Raw genomic sequence first — 24220 nt, 5'->3', positions numbered from 1 at the left:
CAGAAAGAGATAAGGACTTGCAGGCCTAGGCATTGAGTAACTGGGTAGAGGTCAGATACAAACAGATAAGCCTGGGAAGGGAATTATTTGCAGGGAGATGGCAATGAAGGTCAGGAGAATGTTCTCCAAGATTGGTGGGTGGGAAGGGAAATCCCCAAAGATAAGGACAGGTGGCCAACCTGCCAGGTCCTGAGTAAGCAGGGCACTCAAGTGTGTGTCCTGGGCTGGGCCGGCTCTTTTTTTCTGTTTTTGTGTCATCTAGTCCCTTCACCCTGGAAAAGCACACATTTAAAATGTTCTATTTCTTCACCAGGATAGTGGTTAAATGAATGCTTACTTTTAACCCTTTGCGGTCGTTTGTCTACTCTTAGCCACCAAAGCTTTTTTACCGTTCCGGTCGTATGTCTGCTCTCAGCCACCACAGCAAGGAACCGTACGAATCTTAACTCTATTCATTCATGTATCAGTTCATAATTTCTCTTGTTTATCCTTCATAATCTTGCATGTTATGTATCACTGCTCTTTCAATGGAAATTAATTCCGACCAGTACGACACCCATGTCCAAATTTAATACGGCCGCAAAGGGTTAAAATATTCATTAAATTCTACAGATACTATGTGTGTACTTGCTTATACATGTGTGAATTGTGTGAACTGAAAGATGAAAAAACAAGCCCCCAGCAGAGCCCCTGGTCATGCATTCACGCCAGCTCTCAGCACCCAGGTGTGCCGGTGCCCTTTTCTTGTCCCCTTTTCTTGAGGCCACCTTTCCCTTTTGGATGCAAGCCTTATGTTTCCCACGGATCTCCATAGGATTGGAAAGCTAGGTGACCTCAGGCACAGAGGTGGCCGTATCATCATCAGATCCCCTTGCATGTCTCGTTCACTCCAGTGGTCGTGGAGTCGGACTTTGTGAAATATGAGGGCAAGTTTCAAAACCATGTGAGTGGGACCGTCGAGACGGCACTGGGGAAAGTCAAGCTGAACGTTGGAGGCAAAGGCCTGGTGGAGAGTCAGTCTTCATTTGGAAACCTGAGGAAGCAGGAGGTGGACTTGCAGCAGCTCCTTGGACATGCCGTTGACAGGTAAGAATTGTGTTTGGCACTTTGCATTTTGACATCTCTCACACTTAAAGTTGGATCTTTGTTAAAACTATACGTGGTATTTGTCTTTTTCTGTCTGACTTATTTCACTTAGTGTGAAATACCCTTCTAGATCCACCCATCTTATTGCAAATGGCAAGATTTCGTTCTTTTTAACGGCTCAGTAGTATTCCATTGTATATACGTACCACACCCGCAAGTGGACACTTAGGTTTCTTTCAGTGAACACAGGGTGCGTATGTCTTTTCTAATTAGCGTTTTGCATTTCTTCAGATAAATACTCAGAAGGGGAATTGCTGGGTCATGTGGTAGCTCCATTTTTAATTTTTTGAGGAACCTCCATACTGTGTTCCGTAGTGGCTACATGAATTTACAATCCCACAAACAGTGTATGAGGCTCCCTTTTCTCCATATCTTCACCTCAATTGTTTGTTGATTCATTGATGATAGCCTTTCTGACAGGTGTGAAGTGATATCTCATTATGAATAATTTGCATTTCCCTGATGATTAGTGATGTTGAGCATCTTTTCATATGTTCATTGGCCATCTGTATGTCCTCTGGAGAAATGTCTATTCAGGTCCTCTGCCCACTTTTAAATTGGATTGTTTGCTTTGGGGTGTTAAGTTGTATGAGCTACTTATATATTTTGGATATTAACTTCTTATCAGACGTATCGTTGGTGAAATTCTTCCATTCAGTAGGTTGTCTTCTTTTTTTTTTTTAATATATCTTTATTGATTTCAGAGAGAGGAAAGGAGAGGGAGAGAGAGAGAAAGAAACAACAATAATGAGTCATTGATCAAGCCCGCAACTGGGCATGTGCCCTGACTGGGAATCAAACCCCGATCGCCTGGATCCTAGGTCGATCGATACTCAGCGGCTGAGCCACGCCCGGCCAGGCTTGTCTTTTTGTTTTTTGATGGTTTCCTTTGCTGTGCAAAACCTTTTTAGTTTGATGTAATCACATTTGTTTGTTTGTTTATTTTTCCTTCTGTTTCCCTTGCCCGATGAGACATATCCAAAAAAATATCACTAAGAGAAATGTCAGGGAGTTTACTGCCTATGTTTTCTTCTAGGATTTTTATGGTTTTGGGTCTTACATTTAAGTGTTTAATCCATTTTGAGTTTATTCTTGTACATGGTGTAAGAAAGTGATCCAGTTTCATTCTTTTGTGTGTATCTGTCCAGTTTTCTCAACACCATTTATTGAATACTGTCTTTAACCCCATTGTATATTCTTGCCTCCTCTGTCAGAGATCAATTAACCATATAGGTGTGGGTTTATTTCTGGCCTCTTTATTCTGTCTGTTTATATGCCAATACCATGCTATTTTGATTACTATGGCCTTGTAGTATAGTTTGATATCAGGTAGTGTGATACCTCCAGCTTTGTTCTTTTTTCTCAAGATTGCTGTGGCTAATCAGGATCTTTTGTGGTTCTATATAAATTTTTGGATTATTTGTTCTAGTTCTGTGGAAAAAAGCCATCGGGACTTCAAACTTATATGCATATATCTATAACCCATGGACAGACAATCGTGCGATGAAGGCCTGGGGAGGGGGTAGGAGCAGGGTGGAGGGGGTCAATGGGAAAAAAACGGGGGACATCTGCAATACTTTCAACATTAAAGATTTTTTTAAAAAGGAAAATAAAACATTGATATTTCTATAGGGATTGCATTGAATCTGTAGATTCCTTTGGGTAGTATGAACATATTAACAAAGATTAGTCTTGCTATCCATAAACATGGTATATCTTTCCACTTATTTTTATCTCCTTCAATTTCTTTCTTTAATGTTTTATAATTTTTCAAGTACAGTTGTGTTTGTTTTTTTTTTTGCCAGCTTGGTTAAATTTGTTTCTAGGTGTTTCTTTTTCATGTCATTGTAAATGGGATTGTTTTCTGTCTCTCTCTCTCTCCCTCTTTCCCCACCTCCCTCCTCTCTCCATCAAAAGCAATGGAAAAAATATCCTTGGGTGAAGATTAAAAAGAAAAAGAAAATGCTTTCAGCTTTTCACCATTGAGTATGATGTTAGCGGTGGGTTTGTAACATATGGCCTTTATTATGTTGAGATATGCTCCCACTGTTCCCACTTTGCTGAGTTTTTAAATCATAAATGGAGGCTAGATTTTGTCAAATACCTTTTCTGCATCTATTGATATATACTCATGATTTGTATCCTTTTGTTTATGCGGTGTATCATGTTAATTTATTTGCAGATATTGAACAAGCGTTGCATCCTGGGAATAAATCTTAATTGCTCATAGTGTATGATCATTTTAATGTATTGCTGAATTCAGTTTACTGATATTCTGTTGAGGATTTTTGCATCTATGCTTATCAGGGATATTGGCCTGTAATTATTGTTGTTTTTTTGGGTTGTTTTTTTTTTTAGAAACTTTGTCTGGTTTTGATAATGCTGGCCTCATAAAATGAGCCTGGGAGCCTTCCCTCCTCTTTAACTTTTGGAATAGTTTGAGAAGGAAAGGTATTAATTCTTCTTTCAGTGTTTGGTAAAATTCACCAATGCAGCCATCTGGTCTAGGGCTTTTGTTTGTTGGGAGTTTTTTGATTACTGATTCAAGTTTGTGAGTAATCATTGGTCTTTTCAGATTTTCAGTTTCTTCCTGCTTCAGCCTTGGAAGATTGTATGTTTCTAGGAATTTATCCATTTCTTCCAGGTTGTCCAATTTGTTGGCATAGAATTTTTCATAGTATTTCCTTATAACCCTTTGTATTTCTGTGATGTTGGTTGTCGCTTCTCTTTCATTTCTGATTTTATTTATTTAGGCCCTCTATTTTTCTTGATGAGTCTGGCTAAAGGTTTATCCATTTTGTTTATATTTTCAAAATACCAGCTTTTGGTTTCACTGATCTTCTGTATTGTTTGTTTTTGGACTCTATTTTGTTTACTTTCACTCTGATCTTTATTAGTTCCTTCCTTCTGCCCATTTGGGGCTTTGTTTGTTGTTCCTGTTCCAGTTCCTTTAGGTATAGGGTTAGGTTGTGTATTTGAGATTTTTCTTGTTTCTTGACATAGCCTGTATTGCTCTAAATTTCCCTCTTGGGACTGCTTTGTCTGTGTCCCATAGACTTCATGTTGTGTTTTCATTTTCATCTGTCTCTGGCATCTTGTGATGTCTCCCTGACCTCGTGGTTAGCTTATTTATTGTTAGGTAGCGTGTTATTTAGCCTCCATGTGTTTGTGCATTTTTAATTTTTCTTCTTGTAATTGGAGAAGCTCATTCTTTAGTCTGGAATTTTTGAACCGATCCTACCCTGAAAGGAGAGACTTGAGAAGCACTTTCAAAAGATGTTACTTCAGGCAAATACACACATTTTTAAAATCATAGGATTTATAAAATGCCAACAGCAAGAAGGCTCTGTCCTGTTTTTGAATATTAATATCAGAAGCAAGAAAGTCACAAAGCCCTCTGGCTCTTCTGATTAAGAAAAGAAGGTGGCAAGTGAGAGGCTTCAGGGGATGAGCTGGTTTTCAACTTTGAGATCTTGGGGGAAAACCCCACATTTATTCATTGTTTGACTTTCAGTAAATACGTTTTACCTCAGTATAACTCAAAATATAGCAGAGAAGGGGGATAGGGCGTGACAAATAGGGGCTATGATTTGAAAAAGTGGCCAGAGAAGGCATCCTGGAGAAGTTGCCATTGGAACAAAGACTTTGAGTTGGGGTGGAGTGAGCATAGGGGTATCCTGGGCAGCAGTGTTGCAGGCAGAGGCCAGTGTGGCTGGACTGGAGTAAGCCAGGCAAGAGGAAGTGAGGTCAGGGGGTAAAAGGAGTGGGTGGCAGGTGCGGTAGGACCTTGCTGGCCACTGGAAAGACTAACCCTTACTTGGAGTGAGATGGAAAGCCACTGGAAGACCTTGAGGAGGGAAGCGACGTTGTCTGACTTACATTTTAGAAGGCTTGTTCTGGCTGCTGGGCTGAGACTGGATGGGCAGAAGCAGGGAGTACAATTGGGAGGTTACTGCAATAATCCTGGCAAGAGATGATATTTCAGTTTGTACGGTAACGTAAGTGCATTTCCATGTATAATTGTATCACTCTTTTTCTTTTAAAACAGAAAATGCAAACCCAAATAACTAAGAGAAAACTCACCCGTGTTTAAGTATGGGTGGCTTATCTCTTTCCAACACTCTTAGGGTTATATGAAATATAAAATACATTCACTCATTAAATGAAATCATGTTTAAAAAAATACCATTAAACTCAGGTATCAAGCATTTGGTGGACAGATTTTGTATAGACACTGAGGATGCTTGGGCTCCTGCAGTCTTCAAATCCCATCCCCTCTCTGATAGCCTATGATGCTGCTTTTTTTTTTTTTTATCTTCACCCAAAGATATTTTTCCATTGCTTTTTCAGAGAGAGTGGAAGGGGGAGAGGGTGAAAGAAACATTGACAGGTTGCCTCCCTCACTCGCCCCTACTGGGCCTGGGATCCAGCCTGCAACTGAGGTATGTGCCCCTTGGCCGGAATCGAACCCAGGACCCTTCAGTCCGAGGGCCAACGCTCTAACCACTGAGCCAAACCGGCCAGGGCCTGTGATGCTTAATGGAGTTGAAAGGCCATGGCTGGTATTTGACTGTTGCCCCCTGGCACTTGCTAGGGCTCCAGGACTCCACTGAGTCAGGACTCCAGCAGGAATTTCCTTTCGGGCAGAGAATTGAAGCTCTCTCTGGTGACATCAGGAGGGAGGGACAGCTACCTCTTTCTCTGACAGTCATGATCTTAATTTTCCTTTCTCTACCACTTTTCTTCTTTGCTAGAGAGGCATTTTACTTGTCTAAGACAATACTTGGGACATATTAGAAAAATGTTTGTTTCTCTGAAGATAAAATTTAACTTGGCATCCTGCATTTTATTGGCTAAGTGTGGCAGTAAGGGGAAGAGGGACAGGAGGGCTGCTGGCCTCCAGGGGACTCTTGCCCCCCCCCCATCTTCAGACAGCCCCTCTAGGGCTTCACCCCGTTTTGCAGCCTTGCTGTTTCTCTTTCGAGAACTACAGTTTGGCAGTGCTCTCTGATCACATTTCCCGATGTAGGTTTTTCGAGCACGCTTTCGGATCCAGGTGTGGAAGGCAGTGAGACGGGAGGAAACACTCTGATGAGAAAGAAGCCAGGGCCGGCAGTTATAAGTGGGACACGGGGAGGGAGAGGGGGGAACGGGCATCCCCTGAGCACCTACTGTGTGCCGGGCACTTTGTAGGCGTCATCTCATTTACTCGGCGCTGTGTCCCTTTTACATTTGAGGGTCTAAGGCTCAGTGAGGAGAAGTAGCTTGTGCTCAGCCCCAGAGCTCAATTTGCATTTTCTGGCTCCAAGGCTCCTGTTCTTTCCTCTAAATCGTGAAGTGGCTGTGAAGCCAAGAAACCGGCTGAGAGAAACAGAACTATAGCAGAGAATGTAGAGGCAGGGCATGGGTCTGGGTCCCCAGGCCGGCGCCTGGGCCGCGTGCAGGGGACTGTGCACCGCCCTGCGCAAGCCCATGTGAGTAGCTGGGTCTGCCAGTCTGGAGCCGGGGAGACGTCCCCTCGGGGAGTCTTCAGAAACCCTGTTCATCGTAGAGGTGATGGGGACGGGATGGCTGGGGGAGGGGAGGGGACACCAGGAACATGGTGAAGAACAAATCTGAAGCCTAGAAATGGAAGGAGCGTCCCGGCTCTGATGCTAAGAGGTGAAAGCGAGCTACAGGGGAGGGCGGGCAGGGGGGCTCTCGACCAGGGGACGGGGCTCTCTGCTGGCGTGATAAACCCCGACCTGCACCGCCTGCCTGTCTTTGGACTCCCACAGTGTCCGCCGGTTGGTAAGACGCTGCTGCGTGGGAGTGGTGGTTAGCAATGCTGAAGTACTGCACGTCCCAGGGCTTATTTGCAGTCAGGTATTTTTATCTCGGGTCATTTAGATAAGCGGTCATCTGCACACAAGTTGTTTTAGCCCTCCGCACCCAGAGTATTCTCTCTACTGTCCACGAGGTGTGTGCGCATCTCGAAAACAAACCTCGCCCGCCCTAGAAAAAACCAGTGTGTGTGCAGAACGCTTCTCAGCACTGCCGGGCGCGGGGCCTGGCTCCGCAGGAGGCCACCCTCCCGGTGCGCGGGGAGCCCCTCTGAGCGGGGGCTCTGTTACCTGAAAGCCATCCCCATGGAAGCCGTGCTAAGACACAGCACGCAATTCTCTTCTTTTTTTGAATGAAGAGGAACATATTTATTGAGACGATTTTGTAATGATTCGCTTTCGTTTTCTGTTCCTCGGATCGTGTATCATCCTGTAATTCTGTGGTTTTTCCGCCCTGTCTTCCGCTGTCAGCTGCCGCGTGTCACTGCCTTAAGAATAAGCGCCACCCCCACCCCATCTCTGCCACTGATTTCTTGCCTCGACTCTCCTAGGGTCTGGGGAGGGTTATTCCTGGTAAAACATCTCTGCAGGCTTACTGTGTCACTTCTGCACCCGGCCCAGGCCTTCCGCTGTAGGTGAAACAGTTTGCGACAGATCATCTTCGAGGGTTTTCTCCTGGAGGATTGTCAGATGTGAGGGGTCATGTCAGCTCCTCCCTTTGTGCCCGGGGCCCTGGTACGGTGGTTTCCATGGCCGGTGCCACTCTGTGCTTTGCTGGCTGTTGAGGGCTTGCGGTGGGTGTCAGCCACAGGCACATCCCACTCTCCTTCTTGGTCGTATTGTAAAGCACATTTTGGTAAAACGGGTTCCACTTTTCTATGAATACATGATAATTAGAAGTTTGGTTCCTTATGAAGTGACATCGTGCAAGCCATGACGGATGGCAATGATAAGCCTTCATAATTATTTAAAGTATTTAAAAATTACACTCAAAGTCTTATATCTAAATAGTTCCGAATTCCCACACACACAGTGTTAAAGGCTGCTGGTTGTTACGGCCCACATTTGACCTCTGACGTTATCAGAGGCTCTCGTCAGTCCTGCTGCAACAAGCCACCAACAACTTAGGAGGATTTCAGGGCCTGTGTCTTTCTGGAAAAATCCATTCAGTGAGGTAGGAACTGGTCTTTTCCACTTGATAAATGGCCCATGGCCAGCAGACGGTTTGAAAATGATTCCATTTGTCTTTGTGTTCAACTCAGCGCTGGCCTCGTTATTTTTAATAAATAGAGTTTGTGTCTAACATTTTAAAGACCTCTGGCCACATGTACGGGGAGGACAGGAGTTTCCTGAATCTGGTTCTTTTGTTCTCTACCCCCCTCTCTCCCTCCCCCTCCCCCTCTCCCCCTCCCCCTCTCTTCTCCCCTCCTCTCCCCTCTCCCCCCCTCCTCTCCCCCCCTCCCCTCCTCTCCCCCCCTCCCCTCCTCTCCCCCCTCCCCCTCTCTTCTCCCCTCCTCTCCCCTCCCCTCCTCTCCCCCCTCCCCTCTCTCCCCTCCCCCTCTCCTCTCCCCTCTCTCCCCTCCCCCCTCTCTCCCCTCCCCCTCTCTCCCCTCCCCTTCTCTCCCCTCCCCCTCTCTCCCCCTCCCCCTCTCTCCCCTCCCCCTCTCTCCCCTCCCCCTCTGTCCCCTCCCCCTCTCTCCCCTCCCCCTCTGTCCCCTCCCCCTCTCTCCCCTCCCCCTCTCTCCCCTCCCCCTCTGTCCCCTCCCCCTCTCTCCCGCTCCCCCTCTCTCCCCTCCCCCTCTCTCCCCCTCCCCTCTCTCCCCTCCCCCTCTCTCCCCTCCCCTCTCTCCCCTCCCCCTCTCCTCTCCCCTCTCTTCCCTCCCCCTCTCTCCCCTCCCCCTCTCTCCCCTCTCCCCTCTCTCCCCTCCCCCTCTCTCCCCCTCCCCCTCTCCCCCCACCCCCTCTCCCCCACCCCGCTCTGTTTCTCCTTCAGGGGCAGCCTTGACCTGAAACCAGGTGGAGGCGTCCCAGGTCTGGGGTGGGAGCAGCCGGAACCTCCTCATGCTCTCCTCTTGGGGTGGGTGGGTGGGTGGGGGTATTTTTAGGCTGATTTCAGAGTGGGAAACTTCAGGTCATTTTATAAAATGGAAACAATTGGCTGTGGAACCACAGAAGTATCAGGCATAATAGAACAAGGACTGATATACCACCTGCCTCCACTCCCAGCTTAAAAACGGTCTTTTCCTTGAAACCGGGACATAGGAGCCACGGTTTCCTGCCGTCGCTGCCCAGGACTTCGTTACTGAAGTGGCATTAGCGTTCCCAAGGTGTCTGCAGGAGAGTGAAAGGAGGGCCTGTAAACAAAGCCCGCAGGGGAGCGCCTGCACGTGGCAAGTTCTCATGAACTGCAGCTGTCAGCGTGACCCTGATGATTGTCGCTCTCACTGCTAGTCCCAAACAGAGCCTGGTTACCACAGCGGGGCCGCCAGGGCTCCAGAAGGAAAGGTGTCTTAGCATCGGCTGGCGCAAGGTGCAGAGCTTCCCGCGAGGGAGGAAACCAAGTCCGCGGAGCCTCTGCCGGGCCATCTCCGATGCCCACCCCCGGGAGCCCGGCTCGCCTTCCAGGGGGGCAGGCAGCTGGTGGGCTCCGTCCTGAAGCCCACCGGGGAGGGACGGACTGAGCACCTCCAGGGACAGCACTGAGGCTCCGGGTCCTCCAGGGGGCAGCACCCTGGCCTCTGCGAGCTGAGTGCGACCCGACGGCAGCCGGGCCAGGGCCACGGGAACGTCAGGGAAACAGGCAGCTTCTGTCCCGGGGCTTTGTTTGTGGCGGCTGCTCCTTCAGTCGAGCAAGGGCGTAGGAAGCCCCGGGACCGTGTCAGGCAGAGGTTAATGGCCGTGTCTTTCGTCATTGCTCTTGCATAGGTGCCTTTCCTGAGACCTCGCAGGCCATCCCCGTCTCGGGCCGTCGCAGCCAGTGGGTTTATTGTCATTTTTTCTGAATGACTCCGCCTCCTGCTTTGTCTCGGTTCCTGGGACTGGGAGCCGCTGGCCGCGTGTTTGACTTTCGCTGACTTTGGCCGCGTCTGTCCGCAGCGCACCACAGGCAGGGACGACCCCCGTGTGAGGCAAGGGCATCCTGGGGACTCTTTCCAGTCTTTGATCCTGGGGGTGCTTCTTGTCTTTCTATAGAAACTGTCCTGGCCTGTGAGTTTTACTTCAGATCTGTTTGGAACGAGGTGGGATTTAAGTCCTAAGGAGAGACATTGGGGTGCCGTTATCTTCAGGGTGACAGACGTTCTCCTATTTCATCACGTCCAAGGCATCGTGTGTTGTAAGATGCTCCGCATTTTATGCGCCACTAAGAACACTGCCAATCAAACCGCGTCACCGTCAATTTTAAAACTTCCTCATCTCAGAGATGTTACGATGTGAACAACAAAAAAAAAAAATGTATGTTTTAGAATTGACGGGACACGGTGTACAAAGCTGGACGGGCTGGGATGCGTCGGGTGAGCAGACATTAATTCCACCTGGGCTTTTCACGGCGACGGACACAGGGCCTGTCCCATCCCTGGCGCCCCGCCTTCTCTCCGACCCGCTTCTGTGCCCGCTCCCTCGGAGGCGCTGGCCTGGGAGGCATCTCAGTCGGGAATCTGAGTGTCGGACGGGGCTCCGGCCTCCCGGTGTCCCCTGTGCTCAGCTTCGCACCCACTGGGTCTTCCTGGGTCTTCCCAGCCTCCCTCCCGCCAGCTCCGGGTGCTGGCCTCCACCGGCTCTCACCCGATGTCCGGGGGCCTCCACCGGCTCTCCCCCCCCCAGTGAATTCTCCACACGCAGCCAATCAGGTCATGTCACCGCCGGGCTTATGCCCACTGCGCCCTCCACTGTCGCAGGACACCACCGTCCTGCTCGACAACACCCCGCTTTTGCTCCTCAGCTTTATTTCTCACCACTCTCCCCTCGCACCCTCTAGGCCCGTCCTCTGAACTTATTTCGGTTCCTGGGACGACCGTCCCGGGCTCTTTCTCACCTCCAAGCCTTGCCTGAAGGTTCCTCCTGTCCACTCAGACACAGGACACACAGGACTCCCCCGCTCTGCCTCCCCCTGGCCAGTTCCTCAGAGGAGCCCCCACTGCCTTCGGAAACCGCATCACCCCAAGATTTCCGTCTTGGGACACCAGCCACACTGTGACGAGTGTTGTCACTGCCTGACCGCGTGCCTGCACCCTCCTGGAACGCCCTCTTGTTCGCGGCTGGGCCTGCACAGTGCCTGCCGCATGGCTCACGGTCATCTTGCATCTCAGGAGCCTGAAATGCAGAAGTTAATCCGTCGCCTGGACTCAGGGTTCCCGCCCAGGGCCACAGAACACAGGGTTTCCAGTCTGTCTCCGGTGCAGAGCTCGGAGAGGCCGCTGTCCCAGGGCCCCTGCGTGACTCGCCCTGCGCATCCGCTCCTTGGTTGGTCTTTCAGACCTGCTGCATCTCGCCAGCTGGAGGCAGTTAACTGCTCCGCCGGGAAGGGCAAAAGTCCGTAACTGCTCAGGCTTTTTTCCTCTCTGGCTGCCTCGTGGTGTAGGGGTGGATGGGGCATTCTACAGACCATTAGTGAACAGAGGTGGGCAGTCATGTGGTTGGCATTGTGCCCTGACTTTGATTTTTTCAGGCCATGTGGAATCCTGAAGTCACAGCCCAGAGAGAGAAAGAGAGGCTTTTCTCACTCTATTCAAATGGAGGCCCCAGGGGCCTAGTTCAGGTTTCTAGAGATTTCCTGCCCCTAGCTCTGGCTCCAGCTGAGCATCTCGCGCGTGTGGGAAGTTTCTTTCAGGGCTGAAATGGAGACTCTGGGTCTGTGGGGAGGAGCCAGCCCCCGGGTGGCTGCTCCAGTTCCGAGAGGATCTGCTGCCAGTCTCCGGGGAGCTCTCGCAGGAAGACTGAGCAGAAGGTCTCCTTGTTTGTTAACAAGCTCGTATTGAGTACCTTCTGTATGCAGGGCCCAGGGGAGGCCCAGGAGGGAGAGGGAAGCTAGAAAGATACAGGGCTTCGGGGATGGACGCGCTCCGCTGCATTCCCAGCCTGGTCCTTATTAGCTGTGTGCCTTTGGGTCCCTGGTTATGAGTCCTCTCTGTTTTGTGTCTCTCTGTGAAATAGAGATGACAGTAACTTTATGAACCAGTTAGGGTGTCTTTAGTTGCAAAGAGCATCTGTAATCGTCTTACAGATGTAGGAAAACATCTGCGGGTGGGCGAGTGACCCTTAACCTATGTTAATGACGGGTGGTTAATTCAGCCGCTCAGTGGAGCCCCCCTGTGGCAGCTTTCATCGCATTGCTGGTCTTAGCAGCCTAGTTCTTTTGGTCCCCAAATGGGCACATTGAAGACAAGGCAGAAAAGGGGTCTGTCTCTTCCTTGTGCCTCTTTTTAAAAGAGAAAAGACTCCTCCTGGGAACCCCCAACAGACTTTTCCTCATCAGATCACCACGGATGCCCCATCTTACCCCAGCCACTGCTATGAACAAGTTGAGTCACCAGGGTTGTCCCCGGAGACTCGCCCGTGTGTCTGGGTGCACCCCCTCCATCCCTTACCCTAGGTCCAAAACCTAAACTAAGTCTCGGGGTAGGAGACCAGTGGCCCATGGCACCCAGAGGTGTCAGAGCCTCCAGGTCGCTCGTGCTCCATGCGGCGCCTGTAGGAACAGCAGGCACGTTTGAGGGCTACTTTCCTCTCTTTCCCTCTCAAGGAGCCTACAGACATTAAAGGGGGGAAGGACTGTCCTCCTGGAGGGGTAAGCAGGCAGATGGAGGCAGGCATCTACATTTCAGAATTTTAGGAGGCAGCTGCCCCAAATTATACTCTAGTCACTGCTTGTGGGTGTTTCGCCGCATCTGTAGATTGAACCGGTTGGCTTTCCAAAGAGAAGCAGACTTTGCAGCTTAAGGAAATGTCAGGAGCTTGCAGGCAGCGTGCACAGGCTAATCTGAGCAGCCTCTCTAATTTGTCCACTCCGCAGCTGGTCCTTTCACTACCGTGTCAGCCAGTAAATCAAAACCCTTCGGAGAAATGCCCAAGTTCCTAAAGCTTTAATCAGTTTCTGTGGGTTAGTAATTCTTAATTCTCTCACAGTAGCAGGCCAGCCACCACCTCTGTTCTGGGAAGACGTTGCTCCCAGCTCCTGCAATCTGGCACCGTCTCTTTCGAGTGCATCTGTGCCCCGTGTCTCTCGCTATTGGTTTTTAGAGCAGTGTCGTTGAAAGAGCACGGGTCCCAGAGTCAGAAGATGTGTGTCCTGATTTTTGCCACTAATGTGCATGTGATTCAGGCCAGTGTGTCATCTCTGAGGGGCACAGTGTCTGTTTCTCAGCGCAGACGTTGGATTAGATGTGGGCGATCAGGACCACGTCCCTCCAGACCTGGGCAAACACTGCGAATCAATCACGGCTTTCCTGCCCCTCTCTGCCTCTCTCCGAGACTCAGTCTTAGGATCCTTAGCGATGGTGGATGGATCGATCAGAGGGGGTACTCATGATGAAGCTGGTTTTCCATTTCAGGACTCGTACTCCCTGGGGCCCCTGTAGTTTTATCATTTCTCTGCAGCAGGCTGGACTAGTCCTCCAGGACAGGTTATTACCAACGGCTGGTACACAGCAGGGCCATGCCACAGGGACTGCCTCACTGAGACATCCCCAGCAGCCAGCCATGGCCTGGCACGTAGTAGGACTGAGTTATTTGGGGGGTTGAATGATGAATTTTGGGTGGGGTCTGCATGAAAAGCACGTCTCCAGGAGGGACCTGGGGCTGCATTTCTGTGCTGGAAGAGAGAGCGGCTTCCCTTTCTTTGGGGTATTGTTAGTTTTCAGAGTCTTCGCTGAGTTCCTTCTCTGTGAGTTTGCATTTCAGCTTTCAAAGCCTGAGAAGGAGAGAGAACGGAAATGAAAGCCTCAGTGGGAATGGAGGCAGCTTTGTTGGGGCTGGGCCTGGGGAGCTTTCACGTGCTTTAGGAGAGGAAACTCTCCTCCTGCTGGCGCCCTGGCCCACAGCCTGCTCCCCGCAGCCTCCGGGCTCTGAGCCCAGCTTCCCTGCCACCGTCCCTCCTGCTGCTTCCCTGCAGCCCCTCCTGGCCCCGGGCCCAGGATGCGCCTCATGAAGCACCCTGACAGTTGTGGCCGTGTCTTTGACCAGCCCGGAGAGAGATCTTGATTTGATTTTCCTGCCAATAGTGGAAGGAGAGAAACATTTGCAGATGGGTCTGGTGTGGGGCACTTTATGCAAAACCTCGCTAAAATCAGCCTCTTAGCTGATTCTCATTTTACAGATGTGCAAACTGAGGCTCAGAAACAGGAGGTGGTAACCCGGCGAGTAGGAGGGAAGGCCAGGAGCCACCTCCAGGCTGGTGGCAGGTGTCTAACCCGGCCCTGCCTTTAGGGTTTCTGTGATAACTCTCACCCACCAGCTGGGTGGGCAGCATAGTCTTAGTTAAGGGTACTCTGTCTTCCAGGAGCTAAGAGTCCAAAGAACTTTTAAAATTAACCTTTTTTTTTTTTTTTTTTTTTTTAATAACTGATCTGTTCACATGGTTTTAATGTCAAAAGGTGAGTAGAGAAAGGTTGAAAGCCTCCTGCCCCTGATCCCTCAGCCATCTCGCTCCCCTCCCAAGAGGCACCCACTGTTAGTAGTTTCTTGTGTCTCTTTCTAAAGACATGGCGTGTGTGTGGTTCCGTGATTCTTAGGAGGGCCCAGGAGAGACGGAGCGAGTCAGGGCCACCCAGGGAAGAGTTCTGTAAAAGCACAAGGAGGGGGTGAGGGGCCCAGGCAGGTAAGGGTGTTCTGAAGACCGTTGGCAGAGGACTTGGGTAGGAAGCCTCCTTCCAGCCCCCAGCTGGGCAGGTGAGACCCTCACCTGTGGGGACGGATGGAGCAGTCAGTCCAAAGAGCTCCCTAGGGATGGTCCAAGTCCTCGGGTGGCCACAGGGCGCCCTCCTCGCCCGGGGAGGGTGCCAGCAGGGGTGGGGGCTGTGCGGCTGGGCGGGGGTTTGTGAAATACCAGCCTGGGCGACTTCTCAGCTGTGTGACTTCGGTACCCGTCTTCACCCTCTCTGGGCCTCCTTGCTCATCTAGGAAACTCCAAATCTAGGGTTTTAAACTTTTTCATTACCCTCTTAAGTCTGAAGCAGCCATGGACCTCTTTAAATGCAAACATCTTTTATATGATAAATGTAAATGAATCACAGTGAAATATGGTGGGTTTTCCCACTCGGGGGACCCAGGGGAGTCCCGTTGCAAATGATTCCTGCTCTGGGGAGGCCAGAGCCAGGGCGTGGCTCCCACAGGTGGTCTGGGCCCTGGCACTGCTCGGGGTCGGGCGGCGTGGACTGGGGTAGGATTCGGGGAAGAATCCCCTCCGGAGATTGCTTTGCTGAGCCAGGACAGTCCACCTCCCTGACAGGGCCCCTCTGTCTCTATGGGGTCTCCTCTCCTAACTGAAGGTGAGTAGGTCTGTGCAGAATTCAGTTTCCAAAAGGTGGCAGCAGTGTCCCAGGAAAGGGAATCCCAGCCACCTGGTGAGAAGTGCTGGCAGGGTCCCGGCCCGCCTGCCTTCCCAGCCCAGGAGCGCGGTTCTCAGGGGGCCTCTCCCAGTGCTCCCTGCAGTCCCGGGGGTCCTTCCTGAGGCCTGGAGGGTCTGCCTGCCTGAAGCAGGGAGGGGGGCGGGGGACCCTCCACAGCGTGTGGTTAAGGACGGTGCTGAGCTTTCAAGGTAACTAACCGTGGAATGTTTTATTTTTTAATCCTCACTTGAGGATATTTTTTCCATTGCTTTTCCGAGAGAGTGGTGGAAAGGGGAGAGAGAGACATCGACGTGAGAGACACATCAACTGGTGGCCTCCTGCCCACACCCTGACCAGGGCCGGAGATGGAGCCTGCGACTGAGGGCACATGCCCTCGGCCGGAATCGAACCCAGGACCCTTCAGTCTGCCGGCAGCCTCTCTAACCCCTGGGCCAAACTGGCCGGGCCGTTTAAACAGCCCAGAATGAGCCCGCGAGTGTCCTGGTGCCGGGGCCCACTCTGACTGGGGCTCTTCCTGCCCACTTCACGCGCTCAGAACGTGGAGTGAAGTCTCCGGAGAGGCGATTTCATCGTTTGCCCCGAGCGTGACATCCTGGCCTGCAGGTGGAAGTTCAGCTTGTTCTTGAAATTCCCCGAGTCGCTCGCTGCGTGGGAGCCCGGGGCCTGCTGGCTGGCCTTGGGCAGGCCGTGCCTAACCGGCCTCAGTTTCCCCACCTGTAAAATGGTGTCAACCCCTTTGTAAGAGACTATACACCCCCCTGGGACACAGGCTAAGAGGCTCCTTTGTCATCCGAGTGCAGTTTCATCGCTGCTGCACTGCCGGGAGGAGCTGGCCGCATGCCCCCAGCCATTGTCTGTCCTGGGCCCCCACTGCCACGTCTGTGGTCCCTCAGCCTCTGATTAAATGACCAGGTGGAGAGGCCCCAGGTGTAAGGCGGACCGGCTGTGGACCTGCAGGGGCTGGATTTCTTTTCCTCCTCGGCAGCCCGCTCTGCTTCCGAGAGGCCCCCTCCCTCCGGCGTCCAGCCTGTCCCCGGGGGCCTGGCAGCGCCCGGGTGGCCCCGGGGAGCCCAGTTTGTGCCTCACCGGGTGAACCACCCCTCCTCTCCTCGCCAGGAAATGAAAGACGCTGGCTGTCACCTGTTCACTCCGGCTGCCAGCTGTGGGAGGAGGAAATTCACACTGTGCCCGCGTCCCCCCAAGGCCGAGGCCACTCACAGCCATTTTTTCTTTTGCAGGAAGATCAACCTGAAAAGCCCTGTGCTGCAGCAGGTGTTGGAGCAGCGGAACGAGGCCCTGTGCGTCCTGACGCAGAAGATAGTGACGACGCAGAAGTGTGTGATATCCGAGCACGTCCAGATCGAGGAGAAGCTGGGCGGCATGGTGGGGATCCAGACCAAGACGGTGCAGGTGCGCGGGCCCGGCCTCGGCAGCCTCTCTGGTTCCAGCCGTGAGGACCTTGCCCGGGGTCCTCCCTGGGTGGTGTCTTCATTCATCAGGACCCTGTGTAGCAACCTAACAGAAATCCCACTACGCTTGGCTTAAGCGAGAAAGAATTTATTGACGCCTGTAATGGAAACGATCAGGGGTGAGCTGGCTTCAGTCCCTGCTGGATCCAGGACACGGAGGACGTTGTGAGCGGCTTCCCTGGGAGTGGGTTCCCTTGGGCAGCGTCTCTCCTGGTGCAGTAGCTCCAGGCTTTCACCCGCCTGCTGCGACCCCAGGGAGAGCGCTTCCGGGCTGGATCTCACCCCACCGCCCTCGGTCGCCCACTCCTGAAGTGGACCCAAGGCCAGGGCAGTGGGACTCACAGATGGGCCATGCCAGCCTGGGTCAGGCACATTCCCCAAAGAAAATGGGTCAAACGGGCACAGGCCAGGCCAAATGCACAGATCACCCCTAGAGTCCCTTGGAGTCAGGAGTCTCAAAATGATAGCTCTGGGATTAGCTGCCTCAAATCGTTTGCAGATTGAGTTAGGGAAGGGAAGGATCTGTACATCCGTCTGTCTGTATACGCACAAACAGATGCTCCTGGGTCACACTAGAGACAGTCTTACCAAGCTGACCCGGAGCCGGCACTGAAGTGCAGGGGAACAGAAGGCTGTCTACCCCAAGCTGTTTCCCCTCCAGCTTGTCATGGTGCCTGATATTCGATTCTTGGAGACTGACTTGTTGGGGTAGCTTTTGGCCCTTGCTGAGGACCCAGGAAAGTTGTGTTTGGAAGGCGGTGGAGCTACAGATCTGGAGCCGGGCTCGCGGGGGCGCACAGGCTGGGTGGCTCGATGGCAGCGGCGAGGGATGTGCCCGGTGGCAGGTGGCTCCCGCTGGCCCTGCCAATGTTTCTGCCCACGGTGACCCCACCAGAGGCCCAAAGCCCGCCTGGGAGTCAGGAGGCCGGCTGCCATCCCGCCCTGACCAGGGTCAAGTTGCTCAGAAGCGTCTCCGATCTCCAGGGTCCGAGCGTCAGATGGACTCTGGTCTCCGTCCGCCGGGCCGCGGCGGGAAGGCGGCCTGTTTGTAACCGTGTCTGAGGGAGAGCGCGCTGTGCCTGGCTCTGGGCGCTTCCTGCCCGGCTTGTCCCCGCCTCTGCGCGGCCTCCCCGGGTTTCTCAGCACAGGGTGCCCCCCGCAGGGCCTGGAGTGGCGCCCTGGGAGCTCTCAGCTCAGCTCCCCTCAGGCTTTGGTGCTGGTCAAGGTTTTCGTTGGGATTTCACGGCCGTTCCCGTAATCCTCCGTGGGAAAGGGCGCGTCATGGTCTCATTACCGCCTGTACTCATCCCGGAGACGAACTTCGCTGTGTCCCGAATCCTGGAGTCTCGCTTTCGTGCCCCCGGGTTGGCCACTGGCATCTCAAGGAGAACGGGGGAAATGCTCGCCTCTGCGGCCGGCTCCCCCTTCCCGCTCCCTCGTGGGCATCTGCGGGCGGCCCCGGGGGAGGCAGAGGCGCCCAGGGGAGCCTGAGCGCCCAGGTCAGAGCCCGCTCTGCCCACAGGTGTCGGCCACGGAGGACGGGACCGTGGTCAGGGACAGCAGCGTGGTGCTGGAGATCCCGGCTTCCACCGCCATCGCCTACGGTGTCATCGAGCTGTACGTGAAACGGGACGGCCAGTTTGGTGAGTGCCGCCTCCTGCCAGGGAGGAGCCCCCACTGAGGGACACGCCATCTCAGCTGGGCCACACGCCTGGTAGAGGACCCCCTACCGCCTTGGGGATGGTGACACGAGAGAGCCTGAGCGTCTGGGGCTGTCCCGTGACAAGGGCACACGTGGGCTGCACCGGGGGCCTGCGGGGTGGTTTCACCAGCAGGACACGGGGCTGAGAAGTGTCCTCTGCGGCCAGACAGACGGGGGAGCAGCCCCATTGCCAGGCTGTCCGGTGAGGTCTCGGGCCAGCTGTCGGACCTTGCTGGGACCTGCCCGACTCTGGGAGGGGAAAGACCCCCACGGGGCTGCGAGAGGACTGAAAAGATGAGGCACGTGGAGTGCCTGGCACAGTGGCCATTTATTAAGCACCCCACCTCAGCTATTAGTGTCACCATCATCGTCATTTCACCTCCCTCCCCCAATACGGAGCCAAAAACGCTGCTCTCGACCTTGCTCTGCTGGTCACCAGTGTGCCTGGAGCTGGCCGGTCCCGGTCATTGCACCGCTTGAAAACCGGGCTTTGGTTTAGCGCGTCCGCTGCTCTCGGGCGCGCACGGCCCTCCCCCACGCTGAGATGCTGAGCCCAAGAAAACGGCTTGCTTCTTGGGGACGTGAATGAACACATGGCACATCAATTACTGTTGACTTTTTTAGGTATGGTAATAATATATTTATAAAAAAGGGTCTTTAGAGCTTTATATGGACGTCTTCACGGTGAGACGGTAACGTCTGCAGTTTGCTTCAGAAATAACCTGGGTGGAGGGGAAGGTGGGGGTGGGTGGAGGTGAGGAGCAGCGGTGTGGAGGGAGGCTCGTATCCCCGTTCGCGTGCAGTTTCATGTCTTCGCAGGGGAAAGGCTTGAGAAGTGTGCTGTAGTCGGCCCTGCGTGCGACCGTTGCTGTCGCCTGCGCCTCCCCGGGGTGGTTTCTGGCGGGTGGTGAGGACGGGTTCCGGATAAGTCAGTCTTGTGGGAGCCAGCCTTCTGGGCTCACTGGGACCACACGTGTTAAACCCCGTGAGGGGACAACTCCAGGCACTCGGAGCACCGACTGTCCTGTGGGCCAGTGGCCAAGCTCCTGGGCGTGTGAGCACCCGCAGGAGGGACAGCGGAGGCACAGAAGCAGCCCCAGAGCCTCCCTCTCCGGTTTCACACACGGAGCAGCCTGCGGTCCAGGCAGGTGGCCGAAAGGGAAGGTGTCAGTTTGAAGAAGTTGGTCTAGAGCGGTAAGACCAGGACACATGCAATACCAGGACACCAAGAATTGTGGCCTACGTCGTTTAGACCCTGGTTCCAAATTTGTCATCCTGGGCATGTTTATTATATTCTCTTTGAAAACCGCTGGTCTACTGAACAAACGGCATTAAGATAGTAAGTTCTGTTATCAGTATGTGATAAGCCCTGATAAGCATGTACCCGAATGTGCTTCCAGCAGGGATGTTTACTACTTGGCTATGCTGTCCTGGTGGACTGACGGTCCAGGTGTCACTGTGGCAAGCTCGGCCAGCACCTGAGGGTGCTCGTGAGTGCCGTGAGGACCTTTAGGCGGCTGGGGCCAGGCCAGGGTGCCACCCCAGGCAGCGGGGCTGAGAGCCCTCCGGTTTCTCCGAGGAGGTGGGCGCCCTGCCCCGCGCAGCTCTGAGGGCCACCTGCCAATCCCTCGGGACTCTTTCCTCAGGCGGCTTGGAAAGCCAGCTGGGCCTGGTGTGGCTCTCCTGTTTGCATTTCAATCTAAGCCTTTGATCTTGGCTTGCTTCCTCTTTGAAAATAAACTCCTCTTTTGTGCTGCTGAGAAGTGCCCTGGGGAATTCTCGAGGTTCCTTTGGCTCCCTTCCCACACCCCGGCCCAGGCAGCCCGCAGTGGCCACGCTGAGCGGCTTGCTGCTCAGGCCCCGGCTCTGTGAGACTCAGCGTCTGCTTGGAAGGCAGTTCTGCTTTTATTTCCCATCTGTTTTCTCTGTGGCTCTTGCCACAGAATGTTCTGATCTAGCTTCATAAACATGGACCCGCAGGGCCGGAAGGGCCCTTCAGAGCCTGATCCCCTCCCACCTTCTGGGTGGGAGTACATTTGACAAGCGTCCTGCTTGTCCTTTGAAACTTTGCAAGGAGCCACCTCCCTCTCTGTTCCTTGGGGGAGGCGTCTGTCCAGCCGCCCTTGGAGAGGGGTTCTCTCAGCCACGCCCCCTCCCTTCTCCAGCAGCTCCCCCACCTCGCTTCCCACCTGACTCTTCTCTGACTCTTTCCTGTCTGCTCCATTCTAGCAGTGTAACTAATGTGATTAAAAATTAAAACTGGTCATTTCACCTGCTCAGACACCGTTCCGAGGCTCCGTGTCCCAAGATAAAGTCTTCCATGTGGGTGGCCCAGCCCCAGCGCGCCCAGCCTTCCTTCTCACCTCCAGCACCTCCCCAGGCAGGCAGGTGCCCACCTTCACCCACCGTCTGGGAACGCTCCTGTCTCACCTCCTAGCCTGACTGCGGCCCCTCCGTCTGGAGCATGCTCACTGCCTGTGCCCGGCTAACTCCTACGGAGCCTTTAGGAGGCTACGGAGGCACTGCTTTGTCCAAGAAACCTTTGCTGGCTCTCTCTGCACCCGCCTCTCTGGCTTCAGTGACCCGTCCACACCTCCAACATCCCCGCCTTCCCCACCCCCCTCAAGCACACTGATGGTCAAGGCCCTTCAGTATCTCTGGCCCCCAGCACAGTGCCCGACTCTGAAGAGTGAACGGACTGGCAGTGCCTTCAGGGGGCTGTGTGTGTGCCCAGGCAAGAGTGGTGCTGGTGCCACGGGCCCTACAGGGCGCTCGGCAGGATTTGAGACTGTGAGTGAGTGGTCACGGTCCCTGTCCTCAGGGAGCGAAGTCATCACCTGGGGGCCGGTGTACGCTCATCCACCTGAGTGCCTGGTGCGAAGGGCGGACCGAGGGGGGCGCCCTGGGTGCTCCATGAGCGTGGCTCCATGGATGAGTAAATGAGGGAGTTTCATTTGTCTTAGACAGCCATTCTTCTGTGAATGTCGTCAGTGCCCACAAGCAAGTGGAAGTGTGTGCAGACACCATGCCTTGCACAGGCTCAGACACATTTTATCCCACAGCCTGCACGTGAGCAGAGATTATTAAGTAGAAGCACAGAAGGAGCCGTAGTTTGTGAGCTCACTTGCTGTTTTTGCTTAGCAAGGACATAAGAATGGCCACATTTTTACCTGCAATTCAGATACCTTAGTTGGGTTCTTAAATATGGAAGTATATAAGGAAACATCTATTATTATTTAAGTTTACTATGGAAAATTTCACGTTCAAAAGTAGCAATAATATAATAACCCCCCGTGCACTTCCTGCTTCAAGACTGAGTGCAATTCATGTTTCATTGGCAGTGTTACCACGTTCCTCCACCCCCAGTGGTTTCCACGCAGACCCTAGGCATTCTATTGCTCCGTCTATAAATATTTCAGTATTTCTAAAAAATTAGGCTTTGAAAAGACTAGTTTTGCCTTCACATACATTCCTGTAGAATATACTTTGTGTGTTGATTTTTTTCACTCAACATGTTTGAGATTCATTCATATAACTAGAAATAAGTTCATTTTTTTGCTATGTATTCTATTAATACAGAAAAGTTGACTTTTGAGAACCATATAACCACTTGCGCACTGAAATATGTTGTCAATAACTCTAATATTACCAGTTGTCAAATCTATCAAAATTCAAGTTTTCTCAAATTCATTCATATACGGTGAGTTCTGCTTGTTTAGTTGGTTTGTTCAAACCAGGCGAAGGAAAGACTTCCGATGTTGAACGATTGCTCCAGCCTGTTCAGAGGACACACGGAGAGCCCTGTGTTAAGAACCGTTTCTCCTGTATTTCTAGGAAGCGGATGAGTTTTGATCGCACAGTGGAGCACGTGCAGGAAGCGGGTTTACGGGGAGGAGGGTGGAGGTTTCCCCGCCCAGGCCGGGTTAGGAAGAGCCGGGTTGGTCTGTGCTGACCGCTCCTCCTGTCCTGTATTGCAGAATTCTGCCTCCTACAAGGGAAGCACGGTGGCTTTGAGCACGAGAGAAGCGACTCTATCTTCCTGGACCCCTGGCTCTTCCGAGAGTTTGCGTTTGGGGACATGCCAGATGCTGGGCAGGGGCCGTCTGCCCCGGATGGACCGCTGAGTGTTTTAAATCAAGGTACTGCCATCAGGGCGGGCGTGTGGTGAGCCAGTGGCTGATTGTGCATCGTACCCCGAGAGGTGATGTGGCCCCAAGAGGTGATGTGACACGAGTGACTTCACAGAAAGCTTTTGAGAACAGAGAGGGTGGTGCCTCTGAGTCAGGCCTGGTGCATCAGGACTCACCTTGCTGGGACCTCAAGTCTTGGGTGCCATGTTTTGAGAAAGGGGCTGGAGACTGAGGAGTATGCGAGTCGGGGGCCTGGCATTTTCTTTCATTCTAACTGCAGAGGCCTCGCGGGCCACTAATAACAGCTAGTCAGCAGCAGAGAGCGAGCCCGTTCTGCACCTGTTTCATCACGCTCCGGGCTGCGTTGCCAAGACAAGCAGGGCTTGGCCAGAGCCGCAGAACGGCTCGCAGAGGCTCTCTATCCACGTGGCCCGAAGCCCTATGGTGCCCTGGCTTCAGGGAGGGGGGTGGAGGAGGGGACAACCTGTGACTTGCCCGCAGCAGTCCCTTCTGCTCCCCACAGCAGTTAGTGTTTTAAAAAGCTGGAGGGTTTTTTGGGGCGCAGGAGTACAGTGTATAATAGAAGAGGAGATGGGCAAGGAAAGGGAGAAACACAGCTACATAAGAGCTTAGCACAGAAAGCTAGGAGCAGCTCAGAGAACGCTCGGCGTGGAGGGTCAGCATCGAGGCTCACCAGCCGGGCTTCAGTGAGCCCCAAACCGCAAGATGCTTTGGGAGAGATGGAAGTGCAGGCCCAATCTTAAAATAAGGCTCTCCCGTTTTAGGCAGGCCCCTCCGCCTCCTCTTCGAGATTATTGGGTGAGGTTTGCTGCTGTCACTGAAGAACTGGTGACGTCCTGGGTTAGAAGCACAGCAGCAGGGGCCCTGCAGCCATGAACTGTGCTGACGAGACAGGCTGGGCTGCAGCTTCCCTGTAACTTCCTTTCCCACCCGTCTGCCCCGTAGGTTGGCCACTCTAGTGAGCTGGGGGTTGAGAGCAGGGAGGCAGGAACAGGGTGGGGGCTGGCTTGGCCTCTGTGCCCTGGACCAACCAGGGCAGCTCTTCCATCCAGGCTGGGGCGGCAGAGGCCACGTTGTTTCGAGGGCAGTGTGTGAAAGTCATTACTGCTGTGCCGGGCTCCTCGCCATGGGGCTCTCTACAGCCCTGTGCTGGGATCTGCCCTCAGCAGAGGTGGTGCGTTTACTAATCAGGAGGCACCCTCCATACAGAAGCTTTCACATCCCCACTGGGCTTGATTCACTAGCAGCTTTGGACCGTCTTTAAAAAAGCCGATTCTCAGGGAGAGGCTCCAGACTCCGGAGGGTGTGGGCTGCAGCCGGGGCCTGCACACCCTTCTCCAGGACCAGGCGGTGGAGAGAAAAATGG

General features: G+C 53.1%; 1 protein-coding gene across 1 annotated transcript in view; it reads left to right on the top strand.

Moving 5' to 3' along the window:
- Nucleotides 1–24220, top strand: part of GSDME (gasdermin E) — a 41970-nt gene that overhangs the window by 7560 nt on the left and 10190 nt on the right. Inside the window, exons 3-6 of the mRNA XM_081146894.1 lie at nucleotides 894–1086; nucleotides 16771–16942; nucleotides 18524–18644; nucleotides 22681–22842. Of these exons, the coding sequence (XP_081003020.1) occupies nucleotides 894–1086; nucleotides 16771–16942; nucleotides 18524–18644; nucleotides 22681–22842 (648 nt within the window). The remainder of the gene's footprint in view (nucleotides 1–893; nucleotides 1087–16770; nucleotides 16943–18523; nucleotides 18645–22680; nucleotides 22843–24220) is intronic.

This window comes from Miniopterus schreibersii, assembly GCF_964146895.1.
Source record: "Miniopterus schreibersii genome assembly, chromosome: 9".
Taxonomy (NCBI): domain Eukaryota; kingdom Metazoa; phylum Chordata; class Mammalia; order Chiroptera; family Miniopteridae; genus Miniopterus; species Miniopterus schreibersii.
This window is presented reverse-complemented; position numbering and strand designations above follow the sequence as displayed.